The sequence below is a fragment of the Desmodus rotundus genome, chromosome 6, assembly GCF_022682495.2.
Source record: "Desmodus rotundus isolate HL8 chromosome 6, HLdesRot8A.1, whole genome shotgun sequence".
Lineage (NCBI taxonomy): Eukaryota > Metazoa > Chordata > Mammalia > Chiroptera > Phyllostomidae > Desmodus > Desmodus rotundus.
Genome location: NC_071392.1, coordinates 684734 through 701956, shown reverse-complemented (window position 1 = coordinate 701956; position 17223 = coordinate 684734). Strand labels below are relative to the sequence as shown.

Below are 17223 nucleotides of genomic sequence, written 5' to 3'. Positions count from 1 at the left end.
CTGGACCACGAGCGTCCTCTGTCGGTCACCTGGAGCAGGAGGGCGCTGACGAGACTGAAAAAGCCCCGCGCGGAGCAGGGGGACTTGGGTCCGCCCCGTCTCAGGGGCGAAGCGCGCTGGGACAGGCACCCTGGCGCGGTGTTCAGACCGCCCGCAGCAGGGAACCTCAAAGTCCCCACTTTGATGCGCCAGAGAACTCAGCGCAGGGATACCCAGTGGTCGGGGGAAATGTTAGAGCGAATCGCCAGTGTTGGGGGCAATGTGGTTGTTAAGCGCCCTTCCGCAGCGCCCGCTTTATTGTTTTTATTATCTTTGCTGTGGAGACAAGCTCTGTGTGAAACGTCATCAGGGAGAACACCTAAAACAGGCCAAACCTTTGACAAGCCCTGCCCTGGATGCGTTGCGCGCTGGCCCGCGTTGCCCACTGGAAACTTGCCGTAGACAGCAAGTGGGAGCTTTCGCAGCTTTGAGAAGCGACCCTGGGTCGGAAGAAGCCACCTGCGCACCTGCAGATGGGTATTTGTGGGGTCAGACTAGCGGGGGTGGGGGCAGGGGGCGGGTGGCCCGGTGTGTGCCACGAAAACTTCGAGTCTTCGGCTCCCCGTTCAAAAATGTCCCGCGAACCCCCGACCCCAGGACTTAAATTGTGGAAAGCTCTGCAAAGTACACACGGGTGAGAAGCGGCGCAAGTCAGTGTCCCCTACAGAGGTTCGCTGAGGGCGACCTGCCCTGGGGACAGAGATCGAGAAGGGCGGCGGAGACGCCAGTTGGCCAAGGACGGGCGGGGATGCTGAGGCGGCCGGAGGCACCAGAGTCAGTGAGTGATGGGGAGCGCCGGGGTCCTGGAGACCGCGTGGTGGCGGGGCCCTGGGCGTGCACGCGGGGAGCAGGTGCTCGGGAGGCCTCGTGCTGCGCACCCCCGTGCTCCGCCCGCCTGCCCCAGGCGAGATACACGACCCCGGAGCCTCGTCAGCGCCCGCCTGCCTTGTCTCCCCCCACCCCCGGCACGCCGTTCCGGGGCGTGTCCTCGACCACTGCGGCTTCTATATAGCGGCCGGCGCTCCCTAGCCGCCCAGATGCGAACCCCGCGGTGTGGCGTTTAGGACGGATCGCTGCCTGCTCCGCTTCCTGCTCGGCACCCGCAGCCTTCCGCCGCACGCGGTCACCCGGTCCCCCCGAGCCCCGGCCGGCTGAGCAGCGGACCCCCGCAGCGGGTACCATGCAGCCGATGCGCCCCGCGGTCCTGGCCGCGACGCTGAGTGCGCTGGTGCTGCTCGGAGTGCCGCCCGTGGCGCGGGCGGGCTCGGGCTTGGTGGGCTCAGGCCCGGTGGTGCGCTGCGAGCCTTGCGACGCGCGCGCACTGGCCCAGTGCGCGACCCCGCCTCCCGCGCCCGAGTGCGCGGAGCTGGTGCGAGAGCCGGGCTGCGGCTGCTGCCTGACGTGCGCGCTGCTCGAGGGCCAGCCGTGCGGCGTCTACACCGAGCGCTGCGCAGCCGGCCTCCGCTGCCACCCGCAGCCTGGCGAGCCGCGCCCGCTGCAGGCGCTGCTGAACGGCCGCGGGGTCTGCACCAACGCCAGCGCCGCGGGCCGCCTGACCGCCTACATGCCACCCGCGCCAGGTGAGCCACCGGTGCCAGGTGCGTCGCCTCAGCGCCCAGAGGGCGGCGCCCTCGGCCACAGACCGGGGACAGGCAGTGCCGCCGCGAAGATTTCGCTGCTCTCCCCGCCCCGAGTGTTGCACGTTGGGGAGACTGAAGCCTCACGAGGCGAGCGCGCTCGCGGTAATGACCCTTCGCAGCCTCTCCATTCTCTGGGTGCGGAGCGCTTGTAAATCGCAAAGCGCTTTGGGAGAAAATGGGTCAGTTTTCGTGGGGAGGGAAGGAGCGGATACCGAGGTTGGTGCGCAACAGGACGATCCTGGACAGAGAAGACTCCCGCCCGGTGAGCTCGCGCAGCGCAGGGATGTGGGCGTGGACTCCGCTGCCGGCTCTGGAACGCGGCTTCGCTTCCCGCGCCCTAGGACCGAGCGTGTCCACACCGAGGATGCTGGGGACCCGGGCGCGGGGAGGCGGCGGGGCCAGTTGTGGACGCGGAAGGTGAGCAGGCCTGTTGTAGGAAGTAGTACCTGTGTCTAAAAACAGCCCCATTTGCACGGACTTGCCGTTTGCAAAGCAGTGTCACCTCCCGGGGTGTCCCGGAGCGACCCAAGTGGGAATCAGGTGTGAGTGTGTTTGCAGTTGGACAGCCTGACCTTCAGAAAGAAGCAACTTTCCAAGGTTCCCCCAGGGACAGGGAGGAGGGTGGGGCTGAACCCCAGTTGCCACCACTCGCATCCTCCCCCCTTCTACAACCCCCTGCCCGATACCTGTGTGGCCCTCGGACAGATGCCAGGAGCTGGGGCGACCGGCAGGCAGTGTGGACCCGCGGACTTTGGTGAAAGGAAGGCAGGTGGATACGCCCCCCGCTGTTTGCTGCCTTCCTCTGAAACTGAAGGGATCGCCCCGTTAAGGGAGCTGGTACAGGGTGGGGGGAGCCACCCGCAGCTCCCTAAGGGTGCATCAGGCCCTTAGATGAGTTTAATGGAGTCGGCATCTGATCCTCCAAATGTCCAGCGGGCTTAGCCAGCCTCACTCAGTGACTTGGGTGGAGTCCCCCATACTGAAGGCTGGGACAACTGTGTCCCCACCTCCCGCCACCAGCTGGGCAGAGCGGGCAAGCCTCAGCCTCTCGGAGGAGGAGGGGATTTCCACGGGGGTGGGAGGTTGTGTCCTTACTAGGCAGCGTTGCCCCTGTTTCTCCCTGAGAATCCGCTGTTCTGGGATTGGTAGAAAGACAAAATCCCAGCTGCCCGAGGTCTCTCTCCCACGCAGAGCAACGCCCTGGGCCGCGTGTGCGCCCCGCTGCTGCTGAGCGGTTTCCGACATTCAGAAAGTGGTCTGGGAAGTCCCCATAAATATTGTCTGCTTTTAGTGACTTTAGTGGGCATGTTAATTACTGGTATGGATGCATGTGGTTTATTAACAAAATTATACAGCGATATTGACTTCCCAAACCCGTGTTGGGAAGTAAGTTTAAGTGACAGTCAAAAGTTAAAATTGTCTGCTGCTTAGAAGGAATGACTTCCTCTTCACCCCTAGATCCTCGGGCATTAGAAAGGAACGGGGAGAGTTTAAGAAATTATGCAGAGTGCTTGGGAGAGAAATGCAAATATGCTTATTTACATATTCGTAGCATCTCCTGGTCCCCAGGAGTTCCCTGAAAAAGAAAAAGAAAGAAGATGAAGGGAAATTGAAACCAAATCCCACCAGTTAAGAGCTTGTTCCGGGGGCACTGAGTCTCCCCAACCTGGGCCCCTGGGATGTCCTCCCCTTCGTGGGGCCGATTCCTGGGTGGGGACCTGGAAACCCAAAGCAGGGGGGTCCCTGAGGTCCCCCCCACCCGCTGGGTGCACACTGCCTCCTGCTCCGCTCGGCCCGGGGGCGCGGTCCCATGGGGGCGATGCTCCCGGGAGCCCAGCACCAGAGGCCGTGGCGGGCTTCCCGGTGCTGGCGGGCTGCCTCCGGGCCGGGCGTGGGCCTGGGAGGGCCAGGCAGATTCACGACCAGAGGGCCCGGAGGCACAGGGATGCTGCTTGTCGCAGTGAAGTGACCATACGGCCGCTACCTGGTTGGTTGGGCCGACCAGGCGAGAGGTCAGACCCCCACCTACGAGCCCTTGTCCCACGGCCGCCCCCAGTTCATCCCGGAAAAGGAACGTGTGTGCTCGGTATAGTGACAACCCCGCACCCAAGACCAGCCCACCTCGCTGCCGTCTGAGGTCTTCTCCAGTTACGAGGTTGCTGGGGAGGGACCTGCAGGAAGTGGCCCTCGGGAGTGTGAGCCGTAGCAGAGCTGTGTCCCATCCCTCACGCGCCCCCAGTGGGGAGGGACTCACCCGGGAAGGTGCCCCAGGACCTAGAGTCGGAGCAGCGCCCCCGGGGGACAGTGAGTCAGAGCCGCGACGGCGGGACCTTGAAACACGCCTCGCGAGTCCAGAAGTGCAGCAAAGCGCTGAGGGTGCAAGCCGAGCCCTGGGCCTGGCGGCACTCCAGGGCCGGCGCGGAGTCAGAATCCCTTCCCGCCGGCAGCTCGCCCAGCTCTGCCAGCTCAGGCCCGGCGGGTCCAGGCTCAGCTCTGCCCCCTCCTGGTGAAGGAGGGGACACCAGCCCGCTGCTCAGGTATCTACTCAATCAGAGCTTATCCGAGAGTTCATTTCTGAAAGACGCTTCTGGAGGAAAAGCCACTACCGTTGCTACTGGTATGACAGGTGACACTTTACCGAGGCGTTTCCTTGAACATACTTGGGACTGTTGAACAATGTCTCCACTGAGACGTGACTTGGCTTAATCCTTGGATTTTGCGAGGTCTGCTGTTAACTGTCTCCTCCGGTGTCTTTCCAGGAAATGGCAGTGAGTCAGAGGAAGACTACAGTGCAGGAGCCGCAGGGAGCCCGGTGCTCCCTGGCACACACCGGGCCCCTGACTCCAAGCTGCACCCCGGCCACACCAAGATGGACGCGATCAAGAAAGGGCAGGCCAAAGACAGCCAGCGCTACAAGGTCACCTATGAGGCCCAGAGCACAGACACCCAGAACTTCTCCTCCGAGTCCGAGCGGGAGACCAAACACGTGAGAGCCGGCCTCTGTCCTTGTGGGGTGGACCGGGGGCGGGGGTGTCAGGTCTGGGCGCCCCAAGGCACCAGGTCGCCCTTCACTCAGGAGCCCCGTGGGTGTGCCCCTTCCAGCGTGCGGGGGCAGCTGCCATCGCTCCTCACGTACAGGACGGGGACCTGACGGTGCCCCTTCCCTGGGGGAGACTGGCGGGGCCCAGGTCAAACCCAGCTGGTAACAGTGCGTGGTCGGCCCCAGGCTCCAAGCTAAAGAGGGACGCTCACATAGACAGGCTTCCTTCTGTCCACCTGGCCTCTGAGTGCCCTGGCTCTGGGGGACCCCGTCCCCAGCTCCAAGCCTTACCTGGGGACACACGAGAGGGCGCCATGGTTGGTGCCTTCGAGGGGGTGGCGACAGCTGAGTCCAGCAGCGAGATACTGGAAGGGCGCCTTGAAGGTCCCGCCAGCAGGGTGCAGGGCCGATGGGACTTTATAAGGCAGCCGAACCCCGAGTGACCAGCCACCCATCCCCCCAGGGGCCCTGCCGCCGGGAGATGGAGGACACGCTGAGCCAGCTGAAGTTCCTGAACACGCTGAGTCCCAGGGGCGCACACATTCCCAACTGCGACAGGAAGGGCTTCTACAAGAAGAAGCAGGTGAGGGTGTTCAGGCCCTCTGGCCCCCACTCGCTGAGGGGCAGCTGCCACAGCCCCGCCTCCCTCCCGCCCCCCAGGCAGTGCTGTGTCCCCTTTGTCATCCACGAAGGGACACCGACGCATGACACCTGCCTAGCACTGTGTCCGGAGTGGCGTTGAGTGTGGTGGGCGGCCCCACGGAGCGATGTGAAGGCACAGCTGCCCTGAGACCCCCGCCCGCCGCCCAGGCCCTCCTGGGGGTGGCACGTTTGGGTGGAGGTGTTTGACACCACAGCATGTCCCTCCGCAGGTTACAATGACAAGCGTCTGCTCTCTCACCAGACCCCATGTGCTGCCCCAGTGTCTGCAGAATCAGCCACAGGACAGCACACGGTCACAGTGGCCCCTGCCACCGGCCCTGGCCTCCATGCCACACCTGTTTTCTGTCCGTCACTATTCAGCAACTCACACTGAGAACCCAGCGCGCCCACGGCGTGGGGTGTGCTCTGACAGGCAGACGTGCCGGGCACAGGGCAGGCGGGACGTTGCCATCCCCTCCCTCAGCACCCAGGCCTGCGGGGCCTACCTGAGACCCCGAGGGACACAAAACACACACGCAAACACACCTCCTCCCCGCGCTGGGCCCTGGCACCCGTCCCCGTGTGTCAGGCGTCAGGACCCCACGTGGGGGCCTCCCGGGGCTCACGCCGCCTCCTCTGCTCGGTCCACAGTGCCGCCCGTCCAAAGGCAGGAAGCGCGGCTTCTGCTGGTGCGTGGACAAGTACGGGCAGCCCCTCCCGGGCTACAGCATGAAGGGCAAAGGGGACGTGCACTGTGACAGCACGGAGAGCAAGTGACGTGGCCAAGTAAGTGGGGGCCAGGGGGGCCGGGGCAGGGTCGTCTGCCCAGCTGTCCCTCTCCGAGGGGCGGGGCTGTAGGCAGGAGACAGACACAGGGCAGACCCCTGAGGAAGGTGAGGGGGCCCCAACCCAACTAAACAAGAGCAGGAAGAGGGTCTGCGGCCCACCTGTCTCGAAACGCTTCCCGTCATCGCGGAGAACTGAGAACATGTGGGCTATCACTCACATACCTGGGGCGGGGGGGCGGGGGGGGGGGGCTGTCTGAGTTCAGCGTTCCCCTGGGAGCCTGATGGTGCCTTCACCTTCCCGGGTAAAGGTTTCTAATCTGCAGGGACCTGTTAAAGAGCACGTGTGTGCATTAAAGATGGGTGTTTGTTTCCCTGTAAAATGCCTCATGGATAATCCCGTAATCTGTGGCTTACGGAACGTTAGTGCGGTTTATTCGGATCTAATGCAAACGATGAAATTTTAGACCGTCCTTTTGAAGAATGCCATCACATTCAACGTGCTCATGGGCGAGAGAGCTGTTGGTGGGCAAAGGATAAACATGTTTCCTTTCACCTCCCCGAGGCAAACGTAGCACACGGAAGAAAATTCCATGTTTAGTTACGTTTTCTTTCCTTGCGAGTGGGAGCGAGTGACGAGTTTCGGGGTGCCCGGGGCCTCGCGCTGGGAGGGGAGGCAGTTCAGTGCATTTCCCCCTCCGTCTGTTTCAGCTGGCGTGGAACCCCAGTGCGCCTTTCCGCGCAAAAGACACAGTCAGGACACAGTCAGCGGCCGGCAGCTGGCCGCAGCCTCGATTTCTATTTCTTTCTGTGGTGAATCAAAGTGTTTTTTTTTTAAGCAAAGTTGAGAGAGAGATGCCTGACATGCCTGGGGTTCCACATGGTGACCTTGCGTGGCTCCCCACTCTGCAGCAGCCAATGAAACCGTGTGATTTTTCTCGCTGCTTCCTTTGAACCCGCTTACACGCGCACACAGCACGGCTGGGCCTCGCGCCGTCTGGACCCCACGCGGGCTGCCGTGGCCGACCCTCGCCTCACACCTTAGCGTCCCTGCTGCCCCGGCAGCGCACGCTGCACCCCTCTGGGACAGCAGCCCGCCACTCGGTGTCCTCACATCTGGACGCACCCACTGGGAGCAAAGCCCTGTGTCCCCAACCTATTCCCAGGTGGCCTGTCCTGCTTGGGGAAGAGTGGAGTCGGAGTCATCCGTATTGTTTAAAAATGACCACAGATGTTCTCAGGAGCCAGGGCACCCGTAGAGGTGGGCACGTCAGGCAGACCCCTGAGGACACAGCCTTTGCTGGAGGCCTCACAGGGCAGGGGACAGCTGGGGGGGGCAGTGGCGGCAAGCACCACCCCTTCATTTTCAGAGGTACCCACTAGTAGCACGATGCTTGAGATGATGACAGAAAATGGTGTTTTCCCACTCAAAAAGTCAAGACTAAGGTTATTTTTGAAGATAAGCTCCTTGAAGGTAAAGGAGGTTTGCATCCCTCCCTCCCGTCTTGTGTCCTTGACACAATGTAACAAACACTGACAGTGATTGTATCTAACCAGAGACAGAGGGTGTGGGAAGTAGAGCACCGCCCCCATGTCCCTTCTGATTCCCCGAGAAGTGACTTCATGAACTGTCGCCAGCGTGGGCTTCGCAGTCCAAATATAACAGGACCCGAATGTGCCACTAGAGAATCTAGGATGAGAACCGGTCACGACCCAACCCAGGAAGTAAAGGTTTCCGCCTGTCAGCCGCCTGGCCGCCCTGGGAGGGGAGAGGGGTGAGGGAGGCACACAGCGCCCTCCTCTGGACAGAGGGGTCTCCAAACTTTCTGCCTACCTATTAGCTTTTCTTTATTTTTTTTAATCGTTTTCAGAAAAAAAAAGTATTTTTGAAACATTTGTGTCACCATGTATTTATAATTGGTTAATAAAGTTTTTACCGTGAAGAAGCCCTCCCTGCGTCGGCAACCGGCTCGTGTCCTTCCAGGTGGAGCCTCGCAGTAAACCCAGGCCCCCACCAGGTCACATTCTGGGGGGGTGGGGGGTAGGAGGGGTGGCCTCGGTCCATCCCCAGGTGGATAGGCTGAGGCTCATCAGCAGGTGCATCTCCGAGGCCCTGGCTACAGTTCGGTTTTTGTCCCCATTGTCCTGTCTGTCACCCCTCGGCAGGCCAGAGGGCTGCAGACTGGTGTCGTCCCCTCGTAGTCTCCGCTTAGAGAAGGGACAAGGCCGGAGGAGGAGGGACAGCCCAGGAGTCAGGGTGGGGTTCTGACACTGTGGCTTTGGGTCACTGAAGGACGTGCTTCGTTTCAAGGAGTCACACGTGTTTGCAGTCACTCCCGAACCCTTAGCCAAGCCTCTAAGTTGGGTCCTTATCGCAGTGTGTGCGTTCTCAGAGACCTGGGGTCGGTGGGGGGTCCTCCTCGGGAGGTGACGGGTTGGGGGGTGTTGCCTGCAAAGTCATGAGGCCAGAGGCAGGGGATGACCAGCAGGGGGAGCAGGAGCCAATGGACCACCCGGTGCCCCCCTGGGCTGCCCGCCAGCATGGAAATGCAGGGCAGGAGCTGGAACGGGACCCCGACTTGCCTGCTGGGGCGCACATGGAATGCCCCCTTCACGCCAGCCTCCGTGGGCTCCTGAGTGCGCCCCCGTCCTGCCCAGCAATCACGGGGCCGTGCACCTGCCTCTCCCCGCCCCATCGCCCGCCCCGGGCCTCCAGTGGACGCTCAGGGCTCCCCCAGGGTTCACCTGTCACACCCCCCCACTGCATGTCCCGGGCACTGTCCCTGCACTGGGTAGAGACCACGCAGGCGCTGCTGCTCCGACTTCCAGGGCTCAGCTGCCAGTCGGCACACGTGTGCCAGTCGGCACGTGGTGACCACGATGGAGAGGGGCCTTCTCCCTCGGTCAGGCTCCGAGCATCTGGCAGGCATGGTCTCCGGTGTGCAGCACACCCGACGTTTGGACTGAGACGCGCCGCAGCACGGAACGCCAGGCCACCGCTCAGCGTCTTTGATGTTAGTAAGACGGGAGAATTCTCGGGGGACACAAGGGAGCAGGACGCAATCGTCTTGTGTGCACGACTCCCACACTCAAACCTGGACGGCAGCGCCAAGATGGTGCCCGGGTCACGTGAGTGCCGAGGGCGCCCCGTTCTGTCTCTCCTTCTCTGTGGTTTCAGGGGTGCCCAGGCTGAGCCTGGACCTTGTTTTCCGGGAAGGTGAACCGCTGTTTTAGTGTGTTGCCGGAGTCCGTTTGCTCACAGCAGATGCTTAGGATATTGTGTCCAAATCCTTCAGATGTTCTGACGTGGAACCCTGAGCTCACAGGGTGCTCCTGGTGGTTGGCAGGGGGAGGCTGGCAGCCAGGCAGTCGGAGGGGGAGGGAGAGGCCAGGGAGGGGCGGGGGCTGTAAGAACAGAGTGGTGACCAGGGTGACCAGAGGCTCCCGCTTCCCACCCCCACCCCCCACAGCCCAGGGTAGGGGCTGAGTTAGATAAAGCAAGCTGGCAACCACTTAAAGAGGAGGGAATCCAGAGCACAGAGGCCCTGGGCTCAGGGATCAGCTGTGCACACAGGGGGTGGCCCAGCAGGGTGCCCACCTGGGGGAGGCCACTCAGCCCTGCAGGGGACAGGCAGAGTGTGAGGGAGCCAATGGAGGAGCGTCCTGTCTTGCCTCAAACAGGAGAAACCCCGACCAATCCACAAGTGGAAGGGACTGGGCAAACAGAGAAGTTAGGGCAGCGGGAGGTGGCAGGGCACCCAGCCTGGGGGTGAGGGACACCACTGGGCAGTGGGAACAGTGGGTCATGGGGCTGACCTCCATGAGGCAGATCTGCATGCAGAAAGGAGGGTGCACAAAAGTCTGCAGCAGCTTGGCTTGTATAGCTCAGTGGATTGAGGGCGGACCTACGAAGCAAAGGGTCGCGGGTTTGATTCCCAGTCAGGATACGTGCCTGGGTTGTGGGCCAGGTTCCCAGTAGGGGGCGTGCAAAAGGCAACCACACATTGATGTTTCTCATCCTCTCTTTCTCCCTCCCTTCCCCTCCCTCTAAAAATAACATAAATAAAATCTTTAAAAACAAAAAAACTCCGCAGCAGTAACAATGTTTTGAGTAGGACTTTATTTGTTTACACCGTGCATTCACGTTTGACAATGTATCCAATGCATGTGTTCAGGTGCAGCAACATCACACATCTCGCTGTGACCGCATCAACCTTTCCCCACCGGGTGGCTTTGGTGTGACACACAGAGTAAGTCACTGAACAGCTTGACAAAATCACGGCCACACATCTGATTCTGCATCTTCTGAGCAAGATTTCCCCCCGTTCTTTACAAACAGGAGCACGGACCTTTAAAGAGCTAAAATACAACTATTTACATACAACGTGGCGAGAAGTGTTTCATGATATATAAATTAATATAGCACAAGTTACTGTGTAGAAAAATAAACTTACAGTGAATAAATAAACCACAGCTTTAGATACCAAGTAGTATGTGGAGTAGAAACGTGGCTCCTATATATACAAACACACACAGATGAGTGGGCGGCTTCTGGAGTATAAATAGGCGATGTACTTAAATATTTCATCGGAGGACGAGGTCATGCTGCTTCTGCTCTCAGTGGAAATACTGCTGGCAGTTGGGGTCCCCTCTGACCTCTATGGACCCCGGGACCCTCCTCCCGCTCTGGGGGTCCACGCACCAGCAGAGCCCCGCCTCTCCGTTCAGGGACGTCTGGCACTGAAAGGACGAGATGCGGGGTCAGAGCAGCTGGCACAGTGGGGGGACGCGGAGCCCCCCACACCCTGCACCGCGCAGAGAGCGGGCGTTGGGAGCTCAGGCCGTGGGCGCCACCTGCTCGCTGCCATGACCGCGGCCACGGCAAACCCAAATGGAGACTGAGGTCGGGTGTCCAGCGAGTTAAGGGTCCCGCGTGTGTGTGAATCGGCGTGGTGTGTGCACCGCTGCCTGCCTCCCGGCCCCTCGGGGGGGCTGCAGGGGCCCATGGAATCTTTGTTATTAAGCTTGGCCTAGGCCTCAGTTTCCCCCGTGACACCCCGTGCTTCACTGAGGCCTCGAGGGCCGCTCACATGGAGTCTTGGTTTGTTCGATCTCGTTTATAATCAGGCAAGTGGAGAAATGCTCTTGTGCTTAATTATAGAGTCCTTCCTCTTCGTGGGGGGAACAAGTAACAGATGTCAAACGGGTACTAAACTTCCTAAGCAGAGCTGTGTCCTCCTGCCCTCCGATAGGTGAGAAGCTCACATCCAGAAGGGGCGGGGCTTGTGAAAGCCCCACCTGCCCAGGTGTGCCGGGGCTGCCGGCTCCTGGAGCCAGAAGGCTGGACCTTACTTCTTAGGACCAGCTGTGGGGCTTTCGGGGGCGTGCCTTGGGCTGGACACCGTGTGCCAGGGACGTGTGGCTCTGCAGGGGTGGGACCCCCTCGGCAAGGACACTCACCTGTTTGCTGTGATAGAACCCGTTCCTGTTGCAGTTCGGCAGGTAAAACTTGTAGGGGCCGCCTCCGGCCTCCTGCTGCTCCTGGGCCAGCCTCTCCAGCACACTGTGGAGCTCCTGCCGGCACGGCCCCTGGAAGAGGCATTTGGTTGGGATACGTGAGGAGAAATATGAGCGCCCAGCCGGGTGACTGAGGGAAGAGGGGCTGTGTGTCCCCGGGGGTGTGGGGGCCGGGCCGCCTCCTCCAGGCCTCCACCTCCCGCCTGCCCGTCACAGGAAGGCAGCTGGGCTCTGTTGTGGGTTAAGATGAAGGTTGGGGCCCATGCCCACCTGCAGAAAACACCCCTAGACCCCCGTGGGAGCCGAGGGCTTCTCCACGCCCTCTCCCCTTGCGGGCAAGTGTGGCCCCAGCCGCCTGGCGGAGGGGGGGCAGCACACCCTGAATGGAGACTTTAGCCGCAGAGATTTCTAACCGCTGACGACGGTGCTGTCGCCCCCACAGTTAGTTCCCACGAGCGCAGGCAGGTGAGGATGAAGGCGTTCGCCTGGGTGACGAGTTAAGAGTGAACTTTCCTCACCGGACATCACGTTCAGGTGAGGTTCTGGCACGGCTACGAAGTGGCCCAGCCCCTCACTTTTCTGGGGGTGCCCCTGGGGCAGTGACGGCTCCTTTCCCCACGAACCAGCCCCAGCCACGGCCTCTGTGGCCCTCTGTCGCCCTCCCGTGGTGGAATTAAAACCCGGCGGCCTCACTGAAGATGCTGAGCGGAATCTCGCGGCGGGCGGTTTCCGTTTGGGAAGGTCAAGTTCCGCGGAATATTGTGAATGTGCTCAGTGCGGCGGCCCTTCATGCTTTAAAATGGTGAAAATGCTAGATTTGTGTTAGGTATATTTCACTCCCGTTTTCTGAGGGGTGGGGACGGTGCGGCGGGGGAGGGGTGGTACGTCCTGTGCTCGGTGCTCTGCAGACAGCAGCTCGTCCGGGAGGGTCTGGGAGGGTCCCGGCTGCAAAGCTCCGCTAGGCTGAGCTGAGAAATGCCTGCTGGGCCCCGAGCAGGAGTTGGACTCAGCCCGGGGACAGGCCGGCGGGCATGCCGGCCCCGCGGGTCCCCAGGCGGCACTGCCCCCTCCTCACCTTCCACTTCTGGGCGTCGGTGCCCCCGCGCGCCCTCACGCTGTCCTGGTCACTGAGGGTCCACACGGGCGGGTCCTCGCCAGAGGGCGCCAGCGGGTGCGAAGTGCCCAGCAGCTGCTCCTGGGTCATCGCAGCCGTTCCTGGGTCGTCAGGGGACACGGGGCCCTGGGCGTCTGGAAATGGAACCGCAGAGGCGGGTGAGACCTCCTGCCACATCCTCACCTGCCCCCTGAAGTTGCTCCCCTTCCCCAGACGCCTTCTGGGGGGAGTGACACCATCTGCTCTGGGAAAGCACTGAGCCTTGGGTCTGGTGAGGGTGCCCTGTGACTCTGTCCCGAGCCGTGGGAGAGGGAGGCACACGCACCCCGCCAGGCGGGGGAGAGCCCTGAAGACGCCGCAGAGTAGGGCCCACCTGGGCCCTCGCCCTCAGCTTTCCCATCCATGCGGGAGCGTTTGCGAAATTCCACCCGAGCCGGTGCTGGGCCACTGGGGAAAGGGTCTACCTGGCGTCTGTCCCCCTTCCACCCCAGGCGCTCTGCCTTCCCCCCAGTGAGGGGGAGGGTCAGCAGGTGTCTTGCAGAACTCTCGGGTGTGGAATGGGCACCCGACAGAACGTCCCAGAACTGGCCCTCCTGAGGGAGCCTGGGGGAGCCCTCGCCTTCAAGGGCCATGGAGAGGGCGACCCCATCTCCTTGGCTCTGGGCACAAAACCTGCAGGAAAGCCCCGCGTCCCCTGGTCCCCTCCGTGGGGACTCCTGTGGGACCTGGAGGAGGGGAGCAGGGCAGGCGGCACTTCCTGTTTCCCAGCACAGACGAATCCCTGCCGCCTTCAGGAAGGGGCTGAGGCTCAGGCTCCCACCGGCGGCGCAGGCACATCAAACACCGCTGCCTGGGGTGTTGTGGGGTTTTCAGCCTAAACTCTCACATTATGTTCTGTAAACATCGGGAGGCACAGGCTGTCTCCACAGGACGTATATTACAAAGGACATTCCAAACACTGGGGGGGGGGGCAGCAGGAGGGATTCCCAGCCCCGCAGAGAGGGGGAGCGGGGGCCCTGGGGGCGCCCCACTGCCTCTGCCCACCCTCACCACTGGATGGGCTGAGGGCTCTGGGCTCTCTCCCTGCCCCCGGGCCCCTCCCGCAGGGCCATGCAATGTGGGGCACCTTACAGGCTTCCGCCCCAAGCTCTGGGCCTGGGCGGTTTGTGCCCCGCTGACTACAGGCTTTGGTGGAGCCCCAGGCTCACTCAGCCGTCCCAGGGGAGGGGACCAGGTGGAGGGACCACGGTACCTGTGGCCTCTGCGCTGAGCGCGGCGCTGTCGGATTCGGGCATGCAGGCGCCCTGGCCGCGGGTGAGGGCGAGCAGGGGCCGCGGCTCCCCAGGCAGAGCGCGGCAGCTGAGTCCACTGGCACAGCGCGCTGTGGCCACTCCACAGGCGGCCCCCAGAGGCAGGGCGCACATCGGGCAGCAGCCGCAGCCGGCGGGCCGGGCGGGCTCAGGGCAGGAGGTGGGCAGGGGCGGGCAGAGTGCGAGCCTCTCGGCAGAGCAGGGTGCGCAATGCCACGGCTGGGGAGCGCCGACGGCTGCACCCAGCTGGACGGCCAACAGGAGGAGGAGCGGCCAGGCGCGGACGGCGGGAAGCTCGGGCATCATCAGGCAGGGTGGCGGACACGGGGCCAGTACTCGCTGCTGGCTGGGAGCAGGCTGCTCGCTGGGCGCCGTGCGTGCCTTATGAAGGGCACGGGCTGGGTCACCTGTCCCCAGAGGTTAATGATTGACAGAGCGGCGTGCTAGAGGACTGTGTTCAAAATAAGTTTGTTTTGTTCCTGCACTCAAGGCCCGGTGCCAAGCGTGGGCGGAAGGAGGGTCTGCGTCAAGATTTCAGACTGTTTTTCCAGTCGTGGGTTCCTTCCCACCTGGGGCCTGAGTGCAGGTCCGACCTGGAGCGCCGGCCAGGTGCAGGAGGGCGCTGTTGTTCAAGCGGCCCGGCCAAGTGGGCCAAGTGGGCCAAGGAAAGCCCCCCACCCCCACCCCTCACCCCCAGTTTAAAATGGGGAAATGAGGCCCAGGGAGAGCAGAGGAGGACCGAGCATCTGCTGGCCTGGCTGTTCTTGGTGGCCAAGCCCAGAAGCACTTTCCTTCTGCAGGAAGCTGTCCCCAGCCCACCACGCTCAGTCTCCCAGCCCTTTCCGGGAGAGAGGAAGGAAGGACAGACAGTCCGTCCATCCCAGGGCGAGGCCCCCTCAGTCTCACTGCAGGCCAGCATCAGACCTTGGTGGCCGCACCTCCAGGGAGCAGAGGGCCTGGGGCAGGGGGACAGGGCGGCACCCAGACCCCAGGCTGCCTCTGACTTTCCAGTTCAGACTGAAGGCTCATCAGGAATCAAACACCAAGGCCTGCTCTTTATTTAAAATTCCTGGTTCTTGGATATTCTCCTGGGCTGCGAGAAAAATGTCACCGTGTCTTCCAAGACAGCGAGGTGGCCCCGCCCCGCCCCGCCCCGCCCCACCCCCGGGAGCAGCTGCCACCTGTGCAGGGCCCAGTCCCTGAAAGCAGGCAGCTCTGCGCTGACTGACAGAGGAAAGTCCCCGGGATTCGTTCAGCATCCAGTAAAACCTCTAGGTGTGTGTAGGACCCGTGGTAGGAGCGCACGGGTCGCTTTTCTTGCGAAGGGGTTGAAACTCAAGAACTCGTGAGAAACTGACATCAGTGCCTCCTGGTGGGGGGGCGTGATATGAGGAGACAGAGTGGGATCTGCTGCCCTCGCCCCCCACCCCCACACACGCTCCAACCCTCCCGCATTTGCATTGTCCAGCGAACGCCACATTCCGTGTGGCCAGGGGCTTGGATTGTCCATCTCGGGAACGACCCAGCTCCCTTTCCAGCCACGGCCACCTGGGCCCCGGGCTGGTCAACACCAGGCCACGGCCTCTCCCCTGCAACAGTCACAACCAGGTCGTGAAAAAGGTGCAGCTGGAAGTCCAGGGTCATGTTCGTCACTATTTTTCCAGAGCAAAGTCCGGTGTCGGCTGAGGCGTGGACCGACGCTTTCCGCCAGGGCGGCGCGGGGCCTGCGGTGGGTTCCAGAAGACTGTGCCCTGAGCCCACACGCCGACGCCCACTCCCTCAGTGTACAGTCAGCGTCCCCCAGAAACGTCTTCTGAAGGACAGCCGGCGGGGCCGCCCACCGTGTGCCTGGTGGTCCGTCGCCCACTCACACATGGGCCCGGGAGGCCGTGGCCTCCCTCCTCGGGGTCTCGCTTGTCCCCTCGCACAGTGGGACCCCCTGTCCGGGGCCGATGGCCCAGTGTCCCCATTGCTTGCCTCACACAGCAGCAAGACACACGGCCCCAAACCTGACCCTGTGCCCCCTTCTCTGACCCCACACGCAAAAGGAGGGACCCTTCCTGGAGGCCCGTGGGCCACCCGTCTGTCTGTCCTGTGGGGTCAGTGGCCTCCCATGGCAGGCTGAGTCTCAGGGAGGTGGCTGAGGCTGTGGTCATTTCAGGGGCCATCCTGAACCCAGGCCCCCGGGGTCCGGCTCCCAGAGCCACCTGAGGTGGGGGGCCGGGCTCCCCCACCCCGTTGCAGTCTTGTGCCCTGGGGCCGAACCGAGGTTCCCTAACCCCAGTCCTGTGGACTCCCGCTCAGCATCCAGCCTCAGCGCCCCCACCCCACGTCTCCCTGTCGCCCAGGTCTGTCCATCGCTCCATCTCTCGACTCCACCATCCCTGTCCTTCTCACACCTCTGAGGCTCTGGCAGCGTCCCCCTCCCACGTCCACCTGTCAGACAGGGGCCCAGCCCCCTTTCTGCACAGTGCACGTCTGGGCGCTCTCTGCACCCTCTCCTCCCACGTCACACGGAGGCAGATGGACCAGCTGGCCCCCACCGCGGTACAGACACAGAGTGAGGGGTGGGGGGCAGGGTCCGGACTGGTCACGGCTCAGTGTCGTGGGAACTTCGCTAAGAGCATCACTGGAGGGTCCAGGGCGTGGTGGCGAACAGCAGGAATCAGCCCCAGCTGTGCCTGGCGCTTCCCAGAGAAGGCGTGGCCGGGGCAGGTCTCAGAGGGGGGTGCAGTGTGGGAGGGCAGACAGCCATGGGGAAGGCAAGGGAAGGGGGGGTGGGGAGACGGAGGTATGTTTGGGGAATGACCAGGATTCTTCCTGTGTGGATGCTGGAGGACTGGGTCCGTGGGTGGGGGCAGAGGGCTTTGGGCCTTCTCGTAGGCAGCCCGCCACCCCCAGAGGGACCCAGGCTGGGCTGAGTCAGCGGGCGGGAGGGAATCCTTAGAAGATCGCCTGGCCTCAAGCCTGGAGGACAGACACCTGCTAGGAATTCCAGAGCCCCTCAGGCCAGGCGCTGACCACTGTCCAGAGCTGGGGGTCGGCCGCCCATGAGAGTTCACTCTGCCCTCAGAAAGCTAGAGGGAGAAAAACAATCACCAATCCTTTAACAAGGGATGGGGCCTGGGATAGATGC

General features: G+C 62.5%; 2 protein-coding genes across 2 annotated transcripts; one reads left to right on the top strand and one right to left on the bottom strand.

Annotated features, from left to right (window-relative positions):
- Positions 1-1073: 1073 nt before the first annotated feature.
- Positions 1074-8114, top strand: IGFBP3 (insulin like growth factor binding protein 3). The gene is made up of 5 exons (XM_053927278.2): positions 1074-1619; positions 4439-4665; positions 5183-5302; positions 6013-6147; positions 6858-8114. The coding sequence occupies exons 1-4, from the start codon at positions 1220-1222 to the stop codon at positions 6136-6138; spliced, it is 873 nt and encodes a 290-aa protein (XP_053783253.1). The 5' UTR covers positions 1074-1219; the 3' UTR covers positions 6139-6147; positions 6858-8114.
- Positions 8115-10253: 2139 nt separating this feature from the next.
- IGFBP1 (insulin like growth factor binding protein 1) lies at positions 10254-14443 on the bottom strand. Its single transcript, XM_045197380.2, has 4 exons — positions 14030-14443; positions 12739-12911; positions 11607-11735; positions 10254-10886 (listed from the first exon to the last, which is right to left on the bottom strand). Exons 1-4 carry the CDS (start codon positions 14391-14393, stop codon positions 10764-10766), a joined length of 789 nt encoding a protein of 262 aa, XP_045053315.2. The 5' UTR covers positions 14394-14443; the 3' UTR covers positions 10254-10763.
- Positions 14444-17223: the final 2780 nt, after the last annotated feature.

Bases quoted from the DNA above. Each gene is read 5' to 3' on its own strand.
- IGFBP3 (XM_053927278.2), top strand. From the start codon at position 1,220: ATGCAGCCGATGCGCCCCGCGGTCCTGGCCGCGACGCTGAGTGCGCTG. The intron at 1,620-4,438 runs GTGAGCCACCGG...GTGTCTTTCCAG, and splicing joins CTACATGCCACCCGCGCCAG to GAAATGGCAGTGAGTCAGAG. The intron at 4,666-5,182 runs GTGAGAGCCGGC...CCATCCCCCCAG, and splicing joins CCGAGCGGGAGACCAAACAC to GGGCCCTGCCGCCGGGAGAT.
- IGFBP1 (XM_045197380.2), bottom strand. From the start codon at position 14,393: ATGATGCCCGAGCTTCCCGCCGTCCGCGCCTGGCCGCTCCTCCTCCTG. The intron at 12,912-14,029 runs GTACCGTGGTCC...TTCCATTTCCAG, and splicing joins GCTCAGCGCAGAGGCCACAG to ACGCCCAGGGCCCCGTGTCC. The intron at 10,887-11,606 runs GTGAGTGTCCTT...TCGTCCTTTCAG, and splicing joins GGTTCTATCACAGCAAACAG to TGCCAGACGTCCCTGAACGG.